General features: G+C 40.5%; 1 protein-coding gene across 1 annotated transcript in view; it reads left to right on the forward strand.

The window, feature by feature from the left end:
* The window catches only part of LRRC1 (leucine rich repeat containing 1), a 128,119-nt gene that overhangs the window by 81,169 nt on the left and 28,115 nt on the right, over positions 1-18,835 (forward strand). Inside the window, exons 4-6 of the mRNA XM_034648297.1 lie at positions 4,153-4,242; positions 18,179-18,235; positions 18,521-18,584. Coding sequence (XP_034504188.1) covers positions 4,153-4,242; positions 18,179-18,235; positions 18,521-18,584 — 211 coding nt within the window. The remainder of the gene's footprint in view (positions 1-4,152; positions 4,243-18,178; positions 18,236-18,520; positions 18,585-18,835) is intronic.

Below are 18,835 nucleotides of genomic sequence, written 5' to 3' on the forward strand. Positions count from 1 at the left end.
TAATTGACATTCATCACTATATAAGTTGAAGGTGTGCAGTATGGTGGTTTGATTTACATATATCGTGAAATGATTACCACAGTAGACTCAGCTAACATCCATCATTTCATACAATAAAAAGGAAAAGAAAGGAAAAGAAATATTCTCCTTGTGATGAGAACCCACAGGATTTACTCCTCTACCAATTTTCAGATATAGTATAGAGCAGCGTGAGCTCTCGCCATCCTGCTGTACATTACATCCCCACTACTTCTCTGTCTTCTAACTGGAGGTTTGTACCAATGACCAACTTCATCCAGTTTTTCAGACCACAAGTCCGATCTCTTTCCGTGTGTTGTTTTTAGGTTTGTTTTTAAGATTCCATATATAAGTGAGTTCCTACATTATTTGTCTTTTTCTGACTTATTTCACTTGGTATAATGCTTTCAAGATCCATCCATGTGTATTGGTTTTTTAATATTTTTTCATTAATGTGCTTCTATTAAGAATGTATCTACTATTAGGAAAGAAAATATAAAATAAGTGTGGAAAAATACTTTAGAAATCCATGCCACATTTGAATAGAGGTCCATCTTGAGGATGGTGAAAAGTATTAACAGTGGTGGTAAATGATAGATGTTTTCTTTGCTCCTACAGATATTCCTGAAATTCCAGAAAGCATCTCATTCTGTAAAGCACTACAGATAGCTGACTTCAGCGGAAACCCACTGACTAGGTAACCTTTTGGCTTGCTTTGCTCTCTATAGTACTAAGGCTGTCCTTTTTGAGGACCAAACTACGAACACACCCTGGTCACCCATTGTGGGGGTACCTAGATGGATGGCTCTTTTTATCAAGGATGTTTGATCTTCACAGATACTTATTTATAAATGGCACTGTGCAGTTAAAGGCACACTTGTGCTACTGATGGAACATTAAAAGGATATTGGTAGGGGACGAGGGGAGGCACAGTGGAGTACACCAACCGGGAATGAGGACGACATTTCTGAAGCCGTGTGAAGCATTGGAGTAGTTCATCAATACCCTCTTGATTATCTTGTCTTGTGGGATAAGACTGAATTCTAAACTCCCAGAGAGCTTACCCTCTAGTTACCCGAGGAGAAGGCCTAATAAGGGATGTTTTTCCCATTCCAGTAATGAAACATATTTACTATCTCAACTTTCCTCCACCTCTCCCTTTAAAACAAACAAACAAAAACTGCCAACACCACTATTTCCTTACTTTAGTAATAGCTGTGAGGATTTCTTGGTTACTATTCCTCCACTAGAGCCACCTGTCACTGTTTTACTACTGATTCCGGTCTTGCTCCTTCTAGTATGACACAGCACACGGCCTGGGCGTACCTCGGTGGCACTGTTGTGAGGCCCTCCTTGAGGCTCCTGGCTGAGTCATGAGGCCACTGATCACTGGCTTCCAGGTACCTGTGTTTCCAGGTTACCTGAATTGTTGTTCACCTGGCAGTGCAGAGACAGTCCTCAGGAAAAGTTCCAGAGGTATCTCTAGGCCAGGTGTGCCTGTATCTATGATTTCTAGACTCTCTGAGCAACCTCAGAAGAAAGGTACACTTCACTCGTCCCTTCTGTTGTTCTTCTTCTTTTTTTTTTTTTTTAAGGCATATAGGAAAATTGAGATGAGGTTAAGATTTGGGATAAATATCACCCATTGCTTGGGTCTTTCTGGGTATGGAATGCCAGGGAATGTCTATTTAGTGTTGTTTTCCCCATATCTGCTATTTTTAAGAAGTAAATATGTTTTTAAAAATATTTTTTGATTTTCCTCTGTTGAATTTCAGTGACTATGTTACTAACAACATCTGTTTTTATGGAATATAGTAAATGTAGTAAGCTCTAACTCATCACTGCCCTCAAGTATTGTCTTCTTTCTTAACCATCGTCCATACAATTGTCCGTCTTCTTCAAACCTTTCTGTAGCTCCCTGTTCCTATGAGGTAAAGTCCTGCTCCTCCAGGTGCTATGCAGCCTCGCCTTGCCTGTATCTGAACTTGGCCTGCCTTTCCACATTCATTGCCCTCAGTTGCCTGTGTCAGATGTCATGCTTGGCTGTTACAAGTGCTCATAGGTCCTTTGTTTCACTCTCTGCTCTTTCTACGCTCCTGTAAGGTGTACGTTTAGCGTGACATTTCTTTGGGAAGCCTTTGCTTACTCCCCCAGAGTCCTCTCTGCTGGGCTTCTGAAATGTTCTATGCGTACTTTTTTCATAATACTTGAAATTTACATTTAAGTTATTGCTTTGAGCAAGGCTCCCCAGTTAAACTGAGAAAGTTAACTTATATTCCTCTATTGTTTATCATTTTATCTCCAGCTCTACCTTAATTTCTAGAATGGAGTATGCACTCCACAGTGTTTGTTGAACTGCACTAAGCTATTTATCCTTAAGGCAGCTTGTAGGGTTAGGCAGCTGGGAAATACTCATTATGCTGCCCTGGAGGGTTTTTTTTTTTGTTTTTTTTTTTTAGCCATTCAGTTGCTTAATCCCCCTTTCTACCTCTTTAGTTTTCCTTTTCTAATGCCTGCTGACACATGACTTTAGCATTATCTCAGAACTCTCTGGACCAGAACACACCCACATTGTAGGAGGCTTTACTCAGTTTTTATCCTGGTCTCACATTTGGAAGGTTTCTTAGAGTAAAGCCTTTTTGATTTGGCAGGTGCACTCCTTTAAGAATTAAGACAACTTATCTGTGAGTTGAAAGGACTGAAAAATTATTGAGTTTGACCTACTTCTTTTATGGCTGAAGACACGAGGCGAAGAGGTTAAATGACCTTCTGAGATGATGCGGCTTCTGGGCTGCAGCTCAGACTTGAATCCCGTTCTCCTAGCCCGAAGTCTGTGCTTCCTCCTCACACACAGCAGTCTGGCTCTTCATGCCGATAGCCAATAAAAAAGGAAGTCAGCCATTTAAAAATGCATTTTCCTTATATTTAAGATCATTTTAGTTAGTTTTAAAATTATGAAATGATGAGTATTTTTAAGTGGAAACTCAGGTAACAGATTAAGTTGCATCTTTTCAAGTATAAGTAAAAAATCTTACCTCTGTTACACTATGGAAGAGGTTTCTACTCTGTCGAAACCATTCCTGAGAATGTACTTCTGTGGTAATAAAATCCTAGAACTCTCATCTTGCACGGCCTGGATTTGCTTTTGAAGTTTGGGATTACCTATATTTTATGTCAAACAGTAACCTAGAATTTGCTCTTTAAAAAAGGAACCTAGAAAAAGGGAAAAAATGAAAGATTCTAATGTATAGAAACTATCACTAAAGCAAGGAGTCCTCCCTCCCTACGCAACCCCCACCCCCATGTGAGTCATGTGTTCTCTTGTCTGTATCAGCAGATTTACCTATAAGGACCTTTGGCATTTTAGATGCAAGGAACTCTTTTTAACTTTAGTTTTCTTTTTCCTCGTAACTGGAGGTAACCATAGAAATATTGAAAGGGAACATTCTTTGTAAGTTTTTGAATACTTTTATTTTGAAACCTCACTCTTCAGTAGAGTTTTAAGGGAAGTATAAAAAATTTCCTTTTGTGTAGAACATAGTGAAACATATAATTATGTCAAGTGACTGGCATCTTAAATCGAGTTAAAAGAAAAATATTAAGAAAGCAGCAATTGCTGTCAGTTGATCAGTTCTGAGTAATCCATAGCTTTGCCCTGGGTATTATAATCTACAGAAAAAAAAATTATTAAGCTGCTGTCCTGTGTTTAATTATAATCTTCCGGGCTAAACTTCTCTTGATTTTCTGCTAATCAATAAAGTGTTTACACTCATAGGCACTTTTCGCCGCATCAGCTGGTTATCTGTTTCTTTCATGAGGCACTGGGCAGTGGCACAGCATTTTTTCTCCTTCATTCTGAGAGCTTGCGTATCTTTTCCTCTGTAATTATTTCTGGATCACCCCACCAAGCGTTTGTCATGCCTCTGTACTTCTAGGTAAACCGAGCCTTGGTTTTTTTCCTTATCGATGTCTTCTGTCTAGGAAGACAAGGCAGACATGCCTTTTATACTGTAATTTTTAGGAGGTTATTTCAATTAGCACACTGGGAGAAATCATCATATTTATGTCTAGTATACACTGTATATGCACTTTTCTTTTTTAATTAACAACATTTTGTTGTCATTGCTGTTTCAGATTGCCCGAAAGCTTTCCCGAATTACAGAATTTGACGTGTCTTTCTGTAAATGACATCTCACTGCAGTCCCTGCCTGAAAATATCGGCAAGTAAGTTTTTATGTGAGGTTTGTGTATATCAGGGCAAAAGGGGGTTTATAGCATCAACTCCAGCCTCCTTCTCTTTTACAGCTCTTATTTTTCTACTCAGAAAGCCTTTTATCCAATCTCGAATCTCACCCTCAAGAAAGATCATCGCCAGACTCCAGTATTTATTTTTTGCTTTCAGTTACCCCTAAATTTTACTGGTTAAAAAGGATAATGCTACATGTTACTAGTGAAAAACCTAATTTGTTTGGACATGTTCTCCAAACTGTCGGATTCCGAAGTAGTTAACTTAAGCAAACAAAATAGTACTGGTCATATAGGTGGTTAATGAATGCTGTTAGGAACTATGACTCTCGGCGATTTTATTGAAAACTTGGAGTAGGTACCCCCTGAACAACAGCTGTGTCCGCCAGTGTTTGTCCACAGTGTTTGTCCACACCAGGTGGGAATGGTGTGTTTGGAGAGCAGGCGTGGAATTGGGAGATCGATGGGGTGGGATGGGCACCTTTCCATGTTCCTGGCTTAGAGGTCGGGGAGGACGGCCATGGCGAGAAATAAAAATGTTCTCTTACTCATCCCCTTAGATGAACTAATTATCTCAGCAGATCTTTTCCGTACCTCCAGGACGCACAGTGGGTTAAGTCAGGCTGGTGACTCATGCTTTACCACTTAAACTAAAAGCCCAGCATGGCTGGCCAAAGCTAGTGGACCAGTGTTCCCCAGTGTCATAAAAGATTTCTTTTGTGCTCACCTGTCCTGCCTGAGTTCTAAGACAAAACAGAAACTTCGTTTTTGAGAACTGTACTTTGTTCCACAAAGGGTCTCTTTCCAGAGGTGTGTGGAAGTAGCCTGTTTTTCACAGACAACTTTGCCCCCTCCTCTCCCTCCTATTCGGGAGGAAGACAACCGGCTGACCCCTGTTTCAGCCAGCAAGTTCATGCTTTTCTGAGATGCAAGCTGTTTAAACATTTTGTCAGTAGACTTGCTGATGCAGATTTGTGTCCTTAATGTCTCAGGAGGGGAAGGAGACAGGAAGCCCCCAGTCCTCCCTGAGTTTATGGGATCTGTTACAGAGGAAACAATGTTTTACTGTGGATTTCATGACTTACCACTTTTGTCGTGTCAAGATTCATATATTTCTAATGAATATAATAGCCATTTAAATACCTAAACTGACTCCCCTTCCTCCTCTTCCTCCTCAGGAATCTCTGGAATCTAGTTCCCTTGATACCCTCCTTCCCATTCTTTCTCAGCCTACCACTGCCTGCATGTTCACCCCTTCTATCCCTCAATTCATATCTTTTTTAAAAAGCCTGAATGCTTTGAGAGAAAATATATTCTTAGTAAACAAAAGTGCCCCGTCACTCCCCACTGCATTGTTTTAATGGAAAGTGTTACTTAATAATCATTTTAGAATAAATTGCATATCCTTTATTCCATCTTTTCAGTTAGTATCTGTAACTGTTCTTGTCAGTGTTCAGGATTTCTTGTGTGCCTGCATATTCTGTCAATAATAAGGGTATGGTTCTGTTTTGTTTTGATTTTGGATGTAATCATCTTGTGTTACTGTTATAGCCTTATGTATACTGATTGCTTCCAAAACAAACTGTCACTTTGAATTTGTACCCTATGGTGAATCATCACCCAGGAAATAAGAATATGGGGCAGATAAGTGAATCAACTATTTCCTATTAGGTCAATTTGTGAAAATGGGAAATAGGGAGTTTTCTGTTCCTGCTTGTCATTATTTTTTTAACCAAAGCGAGAGACTCCATGGTTTCTACCTGTTGGATTTAAGATTTATGCATGCTAAAGTAACAGCGAGTTCTCACTTAGTAAAAACAAAGAACAGAGTCCTTAGAGAACATCAGGCACCTCTGGTGTTCTAGACCATGCTGGAAAGGCCCTTGAAGCGGTGGAAATGGTGAATTGCTGAGTAAATCGCATATATATGCATAATAAGTATACTACATTTTTAAGCAAGTCATTATTTGAAACTTATGAACTTTCCTCATGAAAACAATTCTTCAGTTTCCCAGAGGATTCCTAAATGGTTTCTTTAGAGCACTGAACCAAAATATTTAGTAACCAAACAACTACTCAGAGATAGTATGGTTTTGTAAATAAGGCACAAACATTTAATAGTCCAAAAAATTTTGAGAAGGCCACAAAACGGCTGTCTGAATGATCATACTCCCTGTTATCTTTGTAGATTCTGCAGTGGGAGTTGTTGCGTGTGTTAGTTCCGCTTTTTGGTCAGATGAGTCGGCCCCCTCCGTGTCTGCCTTTTGAGCATCACTGAATATGGGACATCAGTTTCTCTTTTCGGCGCCTAGCACACTGTTGGCATGAACTGGGAAAGCTATGGATTCCTCAAGGACATGGGTCCCCTCACGATGGGCAGGAGAGTCCCGCCTGGAGGAGAGCACGAAGCCTTTAGGGCAGGCCAACTGCCATGCCTTAGAGCCGGGGTCGCCAGTGAGCATCCGTCCCATAGTGTGTTTGGTTTGCCGATGGTCGGGTAATTGGAGGAGTGTTGGGGGGGTCGATGGTGAAGTTGGAGCTGGAGCACGGCTCTCCTGGTCCCCGCCCCGTGTTTCCCACCACTCCTAACACACTGCCACTGCAGCACCGTCGGCTCCCGTGGCCCTTGGGGGCACAGTAACATTTTCTTAGTGCCCCTAGTGATATCCAACTGCTCCCTTTATTAAATAGGTGAGTCTACCCAACTTAAGTATTTCTGTCCTAACTACCTAGTAGTTGTTTGAAAAAGTATTACTTTTTAATTTTTATTTCATTTTTTATTTCATACTTTTATTTCATTTTTAAACATTGTCAAATGTTTGCTGTAGGATGTGGATCCCTGCTGGGCAGTGCCCAGCCTCTCAGACTGCCGCTTCTTTTCCCATTCCAGATTGATTTTTCACCTGGTACGTGCCTTTTGTCACTGAAAACCCAGCTTTGCAAAGATACAATGTCCTTGAAGGAATGTCATGCTGTCTAGGGTGGAAACTGAACCATCTGAGCTTGTGGTTCACACGGTGTCTAACAGATGTCGAGTCTTGCTGTGTCTCTCCCAAGTGTGAAGTATTCTGTGATGCTACTGTGCATTGGCTGCTGCTTCCCTGGGCGCCCCAGTGCACAATAGCCTGAAATTGTTGCTCCCCTGAATCCTTGAGTGCACTGTTGCAGATATTGGGGAGTGTGTGGGAGGAAACCGGCATCATACAAGTTGTCGTCCTTTCAAGGGGGCTGCAAAGCGCCGCAGTTCTCGTCCTACACTTCCTAGCCAGGCACCATCAGTGCGGTTACTTTAATAAAGCAAGTTTCTCAAATAGGAGAATCCTTATAATACTTTGCAGTGAGATGAGGAATAATCATGGAAATCTTTTGAACCACACAACAGTACACTGGTTACCTCATGCAAAGTCACATTTTTCCTTCTACTAAAACGTAAGAATGTCCCAGATTTGCTGACCCTTTTCTGTGATGGCACGTCAGCACATTACCTTGTCCTTCAAAGTAAAGGTGATTAACAATGGGTGAAAAACTAACTCACCTTCAACAGATTGTGATTTTTAAAACTCTTCTGTTAAAAATACAAAAACACAGCAACCGCTGATTAGTCTTCATAAACAAGTGATTGGTGTCAGGGAAATGGCGATTTATCAGCAGAATTTCAACAAAAACCTTACCATAAGCAGGAGAAATTTTTAAAAATTAGTATGACGATTTAATAAATGAGGCTGAGAATATGGTTCTGCTTCAGTCATTATAACTTGTGAAGAACTTTTTCACTTAGTATAGCCATTTTACACCAAGTATTAAAACAATTTAGAGCCAGTTGTTTTGTCCCCAAATGTAAAACCAAAGATTTGCTACATAGTACAGTGCTCTCGCTATTGAGAGCCCAGAAAAAAAATGTTTTTTAATAAGAGATTTTTAAATGCTTTATTTTTTACTTAAAAAAGCAGTAAGTTAAAAGCACATCTGTGTCCTTAAGTATGTGTGCACCCCTATTCTAGGAGAGAATGTTCCGCAGTTCTTCAGTTCTGCTTTTTCAGGTCCCTAGGGTTGCGGTGCAGTCTCTCTCCGGCGCTGTGGAGAGAGAAACGTGCTCCGGTGGGTGGTCTCTGCTGATCCCTGTTTGTGCCAGCATAGCTCTGTTAGGAGCTTTTTAATTTTTTTTTATTGAGGTTGCCTTTAATATTTGCTTTAAAAAAGTCTACAGTAAGTAATTTCCAAGTCAAGTGTGGAGCCCGCCGTGCAGAAGCCCGGTAGCACTTGCTAACTGTAGCAGCCCGCGCCGCGGAGCCTTTACCGTGACCGAGACCCAGCACGCTCTGCCCAAACCCCGCGCAAAGCTTCAAAGCCTTTCACGAAAGTGAGCTCTTTACCAACAGGCCGAGGTTTGTCCTCAGTAAATGGTGGAAAAATGCCTCTCTTGTCAGGCCTTCTCCAATGACGAGAAGAGGCAAGGTCGATCCTCAATGCACAGGTTCCCTGACCGACCCTTCACGGCCCACGCAACGAGCACGTAGTCCTCCATCTGTACACAGAAGTTTCGTGGTTCCCTGTCCAGGTGTTTGCACCTGGATCACTTTGTACCCTCAAAGTGGGGGAGTCTTTGGTTGTTAAACTCTCTTTGTGTCTGTACCGACCCTGGTGTTGCTCAGACATGCAGAATGAGTACCTGGGACCAGGCGCACAGTGTTCCCTCCTTCACTCTGCTCGCTTCCAACCTGATGTTGTAGGCAACCTGGTTAGGTTCTTAAAGCTTTGTGAAGACCACATTGGCCTCTTCCTACGCAGTCACTTTTCTGCCTTAATGCTATATAGTTGATTAAAGAAACAACTATTAAAAAAAAAAACAACGTATTTCCGTTGCTCTGAAACCTTCTAACAAAGAATAATTATTGTCCATTAATATTGCTTAATTTCCCTGATAAAAGGAGCCATTAGAGAGAGATTTTAATATGTATTTTTAGGGGGAAAAAATCTCACCGGAAGAACTGGTAATCTTCTTCCTTTTAAGATTTTATTTATTCACTTATTTATTTAGAGCGAGCAAGACTAGGGGGAGGGGCAGAGGGAGAGAGAGAGAGAATCTCAAGGAGACTCCCAGCTGAGGGGGTCTTGATCTCAGGACCCCAAGATCATGACCTGAGCCAAAATCAAGAGTTGGATGCTTAACCGACTGAGCCAACCAGATGCCCCAGGTTTCTTCCTTTTCATACCAGTTCTGACATTTATCACATTTCTTTTTCTGCTTTTGTTGCCAGAAAGCTCACAGCTAATTTTGATGATCATTGAGAGCAGCTGTATTTATATCATGTGATGAAGGAAACCAAGGAATTGGAGGAGCCATGTTGCTGACATTTACAAGGGGGTGGGTGCTCTGTTAGGCACATACACGTGTCAGTACAGCATGCCTACTCATGGTTAGTGGTAACCATTCTGAGTTTCATTAGCTTTGTCTGTGAAATGGGGATAAGTCGTCTGCCTAGGTTTGTGTTGCTGGTGGCTGGAAGAATTGGAATTCGAACTTAGATTCTTCCATGAAGAAGCTGCATTTTCTATTTCATGAAGTTTTTTACATGTATGTACTTTATAACGACCTCTTTATATCCCGTTTGGAAAATGTTGGGGTAAAATTAAGTAAATAACTTTACATATCACTGAAATTGCCAGTTAGCATGGGAGGGCAGGAGCCAAGGAGGGAAGCATTCATTAGGGTCTTCGTAGAATTCTCAGTCTTGGGTAGGCTTTAAGAACACTGGCTGAATAATATCGACTTTTCACATATGCCCTTGTAAACAGTGTTTGGTGAACAGTGATTTTTTGCTTTACTCTCTCTAAAATCTCTTGGAGGATTCTGCCGGTAAAGCCAGGAAGGATATTTTTGCTTTAAGGAGTTTCAATGTTGGTACAAAGTGTGAAGAATTTGTCTTTCAAAAAACACGCTAGTGAAATATTTTTCTTGAGACCAGTTGTATCAATTTCTACTCAAGTAAATCCCACACTGAATTTTTTTATTTTTCAAAAAGTAAAGAGAGAATCCTTATATAGAGAGAATCCTAAGGAATCCACAAAAAGCTATTAGAGTTAATAAATGAATTCAGCAAGATTACAAGACACAAGATTAAAATGTAAAAATCAGTTTTATTTCTGTATACTAGCACTGAACAAACCAGAAATGAAATTAAGAAAACAGTTCCCTTTATAAAGCACCAAAAGGAATGAAATACTTAGGAATAAATTTAACAGAAGAAATGTAAGACACATATATTGCAAAGTGCAAAACATTGTTGAAAGAAGGTAAAAATGACCTAAATAAATGGAAAGACATCCTGTGTTTATGGATTAGAAGACTTAGTGTGGTTATGATGGCAATACTCCCCAAATTAATCTATTGATTCAACTCAATCCCCATCAGAATTCTAGCTGGCTGCTTTTTTGTTTTGCAGGAATTGACATGTTGATCCCCAAATTCAAATGGAGATATAAGAGACCCAGGATAGCCAAAACAGTCTTAAAGAAGACATGCAAAATTAGAGGATTCACACTTCCAGATTTCAAAACTTAACTAGTAAGGTTCAGTGATCAAGATGTGTGGTACTAGCATGAGGATGGACACAGAGTTCACTGGAATAGAATTAGAAATTCAGAAATAGGGGCGCCTGGGTGGCACAACGGTTAAGCGTCTGCCTTCAGCTCAGGGCGTGATCCCGGTGTTATGGGATCGAGCCCCACGTCAGGCTCTTCTGCTATGAGCCTGCTTCTTCCTCTCCCACTCCCCCTGCTTGTGTTCCCTCTCTCACTGGCTGTCTATCTCTGTCGAATAAATAAATAAAATCTTAAAAAAAGAAAAAAAAAAGAAATTCAGAAATAAACCCTTGCATTTATAGTTAACTGGTTTTGACAAGAGTGCCAAAACAGTTTAGTGAGGAAGGATAGTTTTTTCAACAGATGCTGTTGGGACAACTGACTATCCATCCACATGTGAAAGAATAAAGTCCCACCCTTGCTTCACACCACATACAGAAATTAGTTCTAAATGGAACAGAGACCTAAATGTAAAACTCTTATAAGAAAATGGATAAATCTTCGTGACATTGGGTTAGGCAGTGGTTTCTTAGATGTGACGTCAAAAGCCCACACAACAAAAGAAAAAAAGTGGATAAATTTGGACTTCACCACAATTAAAGACTTTTGTGCATCAAAGTCCGCTATCAAGAAAGTGGAAAGAAAACGTACAGGTGGGAGAAAATATTTGCAAATTATGTATCTGGTAAGAGTCTTGTATCCAGAATATATGGAGAACTCTTACAACTCAACACTGAAAGTTAAATAACCCAATTAAAAAAATAAAAAAGGGCAAAGATTTGTCCAAAGAAGATATACAAATGGCAAATAATCACATAAAAAGATGCTCAACATCATTTTAGTTATCAGATAAATGCAAATCAAATCTACAATGAGATACCACTTCAGACCCATTAACTCTAATAAAAAAAAAAAAACAACAAATGTTGGTGAAGATGTGTAGAGACTGAAACCCTCATCCTTTGCTGGTGGGAATGGAAAGTGATGCATGCCCTCACTTGGGGGAGCAGGTCCTTCCTCAAAAAGTTGAACATAGTTACCATTATAACCCAGCAATTCCACTACCAAAAACAGTTTAAAGCATGCCTCACAAAAACTTAGGCATGAATGTTTAGCTGCTTTTATTCATAAGAGACAAAAGGTGGAAACAACTCAAATTTCCATCAGTGATGAAGTGATAACCAAAATGTGGTATATTTGTCTAATGAAATATTTAGCCAAAAAATATTGGGGTACCGATACAGGCTACAACCGGATGAGCCTTAAAAGCATGCTAAGTAAAAGAAGCCAGATAGAAAAGGCTACATATTGTACGATTCCATTCAAATGACATCCAGTATAGGCAAATGCCTATATCCACCATAGACAGAAATTAGATTAGTGGTTGCCAGTGCCTGGGGCGGAGGGGAAGGTAAGGGTCAGGGGAGCAGTGCCAGGATAAGGAATAACTTCGGATGGGTCTGAAGCTTCTTTTTGGGTGATGACAGTTTTCTAGAATTAGTTAGTGGTGATGGATCCTTAGGCCAACTTGAAGCCCGGTGTTGCTGAAGTTTGAGACTGTACCTGGGAGACCTAGTTTATTCTTGCAGGAAATACTCTAATGTAGCCTTATGAGTAACGTGCTGAGGTCATTTGCCTCAGTTACTCACACCTGGTGACAAGGTGGGTACACATAGCCAGAGCCTCCAAGGCCGTCAGATCACAAGGAGTGGGAGCAAAGTTGAGTTACAAGACTCCGATGGGAACTCATAGAGAATTTTGAGAATCTGAGAGGCCTTTGTTTCCATCTGGGGGCATTTGTCTTTATGTATCTGTCTCTGTGAGATTCCTTATCCTTGGCCACTAAAGAAACATACCCTCAAAAAAAACAAAACAAAACAACAACAACAAAAAAACCCAAAAACACAAAGTAAGTTAGTCTAAATATATCCAGATATCTCTACTCTGTTTAAGTTTGCTNTATATATATATATATATATATATATATATGATGGACTGGCACGGTGCCCAGGACGTAACTGTCAGTGACAAAATGGTTATTATCAGTAAACATTTAATTATGCAATCTGTTAATAGACAGGCTCTGTGTTCCCTGAGGTTGCAGTAGAGCGTGTGGGTCTGATTTTGTGTTTGCTACCCTTGGGAATGGTGACCTTAATTTGAGTGGGCCTTACTAATAAGGCCTAGGACTGGGCCACTTACCTATGTTGTATTAGTGCATGCTGCCTGAGAGGAATAAATCTTACTGCTCTTTTTTTGAGGCCTAGGAATTTCTATAAAATGTTTGTTTCAAAAACAAAGATTTTTGGAAGTTTCTAGAGCAAAGCCACCATAAGGAAATTTTTTACCAGAGATTTCTTAAATACTAATTTGATATTAAAAAAGCAGAAAATTTATGAATATATAAGCAAACTCTCCCTGTCCCTAATAATGTTGTTTTCTCCAGTCAAGTAGTGTTGCCATAAATGTTTACAGATTGTATATTTTAATGATTTTATAGTTGTTTTACCTCAATTTATTTTATTCTTTATTTTCTTGATGACTTTGGTCACCAAAATGGAAAAAAAAAAAAATCCAAGTGGACTAAAAGGGGATTTTTAAAGTATAGTGGAGAACAGATGTAAATTCTTTAAAGTAACCACTCATCCAGTCCCTGAAATAGAATCCTAAAAATACAGATGGCCTCCATTCTGACTTACATTATAACTTTTGTCCCTGCTATCATGAACTGTGGTAAACATTAGGCATTAATGTGTTGAAGAGAAATGCTTCAACATACTCTTTTTCTGTAAGAGCTCGTTTTGTGATTGTTATTGTTTTGTTTTACCCCATTTGGGTGGTAGAAATGGTGGGAAGAAGTTACAGGGAGAATAGAAAATCATGTTTTTCATAGGAAGGGGATGAAGTCACTCCGACAGTATTACACAGAAATTTCATTTTAAATGAAAGAGTAAAATTGATATTAAAATTGAAGAGTAAAATATCTGTTATTGCGGGAATGGTTAAAAAAAATTAAGGTATATCTAGAAGTGAGATACTATACAGTTACCTAAAAAAGAACTGATATGTACAAATAAGAACGAGACAAAAATCTGTGCGAGCGGGGGCTCCTGGGTGGTTAAGCATCTGCCTTCGGCTCAGGTCATGAGCATCCGGCTCCCTGCTCAGCTTCTCCCTCTGCCTGCCACTCCCCCTGCTTGTGCTCTCACTCTCACTCTGTCCGTCTGTCTCTCTCTCGCTCTCTCTTACAAATAAATAAATAAAATCTTTTAAAAAAATCTGTGTGAGCAAAGCAAAGTGCTAGGTGTGTCTGGGAAAACTTGCATGTGAAGACGGGGAGGATATTTCCCTGTCTTTGCATAAAAGGAAACTGGATGAATACATAACTAATTAACAAAAAAGGGTGATTTTCAGTGAAAAGGGTCTCGGTGGTGGGAAACTGGATAGATGAGGGAGGAAGGTGAAAGGAAAACTTGCTATTGAATACTTTGCTGCCTTAGTTTTCTCATCCACAAAGTTGATTCTTGTAAAGCACTTTCAACAATATCTATCATCTAGTAAGCTGCTGGTATCATTACTAGTGGTTGAAGTGTTAAAGACCAGTCATTCTCATATTGCATCTCAAGTGTCTCATTTTTTCACATTTGTAAAGGTATTAGAAACACCCGATGTTTTCTTTTGTCTCTATACTATTATGTTTTAACTGAAGTGGCTGATAAAGTCCTATGGGGTTCGAGTCTGCTTGTTTCTCTTGACCTAGTTATTAAGAGCCTGGTCTCAGAAGCCGACAGAACTGTGTCTGACTCCCGCACCCCAGCTCTTGCCAGAGCATGTTTTTTCATTTGGTGCTACAAGAGAGGCAGAGATGTTTGTGCTGCATTGTATAGGTTGCCGTGATGGGAAAGGCACTATCCTGACATCCGGATTGAAGATGCATGCTGTATTCTGAAAGACTCAGAAGGGAGGTCATTCATTCGTTCATTTATTCATGGAGTTTTGTATTAATTTCTCTGGTCCAAGTCTGCGTTCAGGCAGATCTCTTTTTATGTCAGCTGTTACTAGAACAGTTTGGAGAACCACCTTTCGGAGTGGGCTGGTAGGATTCTGTACTTGCTATGACACTATGCAACTTTTCTCTTTCTAAAAGTTGGCCAGAGCCAGCAGCTCACCATCTGTAGGAACTGCGCTCCAGGGAATCCTGTGTAGTGGGCAGGACTCCGGTGATGAACAGCGTCCTGCTGCAGTCTTTCGGAACACCCAGACTCGGGGCATGGGGACCTGGCTGCACAGGGCGAGGGGCTGTCTCGGGTAGATAAGGGGCAAAACTGGCTCTCTAGACTTGAAGGGAAAATGGAAAATGTAGTTTTCCCTAACTGCCATAGTCGATCCAGTTATCTTTGTTTTCAGGGAAGTTGGGACAGAGACGTGGAGCACCTGAGCTGAGCAGTCCAGCTGCTCCTCCGTGAGGGACAGGCCAGGAGCGGAGCCCGGGTGGGACACTTCCAGCTGCCCGACTCCGTGTGCTCTTCTCTGGGTGGCACTTTACCACTGGGTCCCCAGAGCCTGATAGAATGTCTGAGTTTCTTCGTTTTAAATGGTTGAAAGTTATGGGCAAGTATTACCTCAGAAGAGCTTTTATTTTAGATACTTCGTTTTAAATTAATTTTTGAATTTTGAAAAGTTAAAAAAAGGTATTTTTTTATTGTCATAACACCCTACATTCCCATTTCCCCCATTGTCCAAAAACAGTGGAAACGAAGAAGTTTTGGAATCAGAACCTTTTGCTTAACAGGATGTTCTGCTTGGGCGTTAGCGTGGTGGTGGTGAGAACCATGCGTTTACTGTAACAGGACGCTATCAAGAACTGTACATCCGGAAGTCTGCTGGCATTTTTGCAGTATTTTTGCTCAAGCATTATTTGGCTTTAGTAACTGTGGCCTGTGCCTTTTACCTTCAAGAGAAAATATAAAGATAATTTAAAAATGTGTGCCTTATTTTTAAAATGACATAAACCAGCAAAAGTCCTAGTGTCCTTGGTGTGGTTCCAAAGGTAAGAATGACACATTTGCCCTGTATTGATAGGTGCTTTTAAAACTGAAATTTTAAAGAAAGTCCAGAGAATGGAGGGCCCCTGAGACACCTCAAGAAGGTGTTAAGGTGAGGGTGGGAGTTTTGGCTTCCCATCAGACTTGAATTGTGCCTTCGCCACTTTCTAATGGAATTGACACAAAGTGCCACATTCCTAATCGCGTCGTCGGCCTGTCATCACCCAGCGGAGTTGTTACTAATCAAGAGATGACAAATGTGAGGAGCTGTGTGCCGCGCCTCCTGCCAGAGACAGCGGACAGGTGTCCAGGTCAGGTGGGATCTCAGCATCAAGGCCTGCAGAAAACCGCTTTTAAAGGGGGTATTCAGTGATTCCTACCGGTAAAGTTTGTGAAGCAAAGAGGGACTTTCTCCTGCTTTTATTAGTGTATGCCTTTCATGCATCAAAATTGGTGTGAGAGCAATGAATGTTGAATAAATAGACAATTTCATCAGTGATTGTTAAAATATAAATGTGAAAATAGCCAAATGATTACCACCTCCCCAATGAAACTGGCCAAGGATTACATGAAAAGTGAAAACAAAACCCTTTGTTGTTCAGTGTTCACTTCTACAGACACTTTCCAAAGGTTACTTATCACCGTCATCTACAGGTTGCTTTTGGAAATAGACACTGGGTGGTTCCTTCTCACCTCCCTCTCCTTCCCCTTCTTCTGTCTTCTGCGTGAACACATGGCCCCCCGGAAGTAGAGCTATATTGCTGCCACTTCCCGCTGGCCTACATTTTTTCTTAAGAATGTCAGCATTAAATTCATAATTATTAGCAGGGATTTGGATTTTTTTAAAAAAAATATATTCTGAAGAGTTTTGTTTGCTTCCACTTTAATTGTGAAAAGTACTCAGTTTTCTAAAATTGGAGGAGATACAGAATTTGTGCATTTCATCATCAAGATACATTTTCAAGCAAACAGGCTTCACATATGTGTATATACTGTTTGTGCAAATCAGATTTACGTTTTCTGATGTTATGAAACCAGCTTTGTTAGTACCCATGATTCTGGCTTTTATGTTGGAAGGAGAATGGAGGATTAAGGCAGATTAGAGTGTTGGGATAATGTTTGACTCCTTGTGTTCTGTGCGCTCACACAGAAAGGTCCTCCAAATCTGGACATTACTATGATGATATGAGCAGAAGCTTGAGTTTTTGATTAGTGCAGAGCTTAGTAGAGTGCCTGGTGGAGTAGTGGACGAATCCGTTACCCTCCGAATCAGTAACGTGTGCCCGTGCTGACGTCCCCTGGGCGTGTGAGGTTTCTGGTGAGGCAGAGCTGCCGCCGCCTGCGAGGATTCCACCCAAATCATCAGTGTGCGAGGAAAACATGTGTCTCCTTTCACCATGCCCCTGATAGGCATGCATTACACCCAAGGGGCAGGAGAATCTGCAGAAAAAGCGCCATTGTGACGTTTCATAAGAATCAAAGCAACAGTATTACAGCTCCCGTAACTGAATTAGTCTCGTGTTCCGGGCACCACGTGAGGTGCCTTCTTACTCTATCCTTGATGCATTTAAGTGGCCGTCATTTCCATACTGTTGCTTCCAGGTACTCTGAATTGGCGATCTTTTATTTTTTTTTTAAGATCTTATTTATTTATTTTTGCGAGAGAGAGAGTGCATGAGCGCATGAACAGAGGGAGAAACAGGCTCCCCGCTGAGCAGGAAGCCCGATGTGGGACTAGATCCCAGGACCCTGAGATCATGACCTGACCCATCCAGATGCCCTGAATTTGTGATCTTAAGAAGAGCACATGGGCCTTCTGGACTGAGATGCCCACTACTTTCAAACGGGGATGGTCTCTCACTGATGTTTGGAAGAAGAGCTCTGATCTTTGTGAGATTAAAGGCATTACTGTTTTTTATGGTAACGGCACATATTTGACATTCTAAAGTCTGGAAGCAGATATTTGGCTTCTATCTTGGTCCCGGGAGTGGTCATCTTTAATGACTACTGAGTTATTTTCACATATCCAGTGTACAAGTATTTAAATGAGGGTGCCTTACGTTGATGATGCTTCTCTTTTTATTTTAATTTTAAAACTTGGCAGGTAGAGAATAGGTTGTTTTTAATGAGGGTGGGGGGAGTGGTTATAGATATTTTTCTCCTGGGAGGAAGTGACATATGAGGTTTTATTAAGAATTGCTGTTTGTGGGGTGTATGTATGAAGGGGGGAATGGGAAAAATAATCTCAGGAATTTTCCTTATATATTTTTTCTTTTGTTCATTTCTAGCCTTTATAACCTGGCTTCCCTGGAACTGAGAGAGAATCTTCTTACATATCTTCCTGAGTGAGTCTCTGGGCAAAATAAGAGGGGATTTTGTACTACATGAATTTCTTCAAGTATTTAGGGGAAAAAAAAAAAAGTACTACAGTACTTTGTCAAAAAGAGATTCTGTGTCTTTTGGAAAGTTTGGGAGATGCCAGCCTTCCCTTAATAGTTTTTCCTTGGTAATATTTACTGCCATGCAGTCCAAATGAATCTTATTTTTGGAAATGAATCCAAATGAGGCATGCCATATTGCTCAGCATTTCTAAGTACTCTCTAAGAGTTCCTTCTTCTTTTTTTAAATAGCTCTCTTACCCAGCTGCGGAGACTAGAAGAACTTGATTTAGGAAACAATGAAATATATAATTTGGTAAGTCTGTATTGAAGAGAGATTTGGATTTAATTTTGTCCTTAGGTGTGATCCAGGCATATTTTAGGGGAACTCTGTAGGGTTGTATTTTCAGAGATACAGTTCGGCAACATTAGAGAATGTGCTTCAGTTCATACGGATTGAGAATTGTGATGTAGGGGTGGGGAGGATCAGAACTAGAGATGACGGGCATGCATGGAAACCACCGGCGTTCTTGGAGAGCGTTGGGAGAGCTTTTAGAATGGGGGACT

The sequence above is a fragment of the Ailuropoda melanoleuca genome, chromosome 19, assembly GCF_002007445.2.
Source record: "Ailuropoda melanoleuca isolate Jingjing chromosome 19, ASM200744v2, whole genome shotgun sequence".
Lineage (NCBI taxonomy): Eukaryota > Metazoa > Chordata > Mammalia > Carnivora > Ursidae > Ailuropoda > Ailuropoda melanoleuca.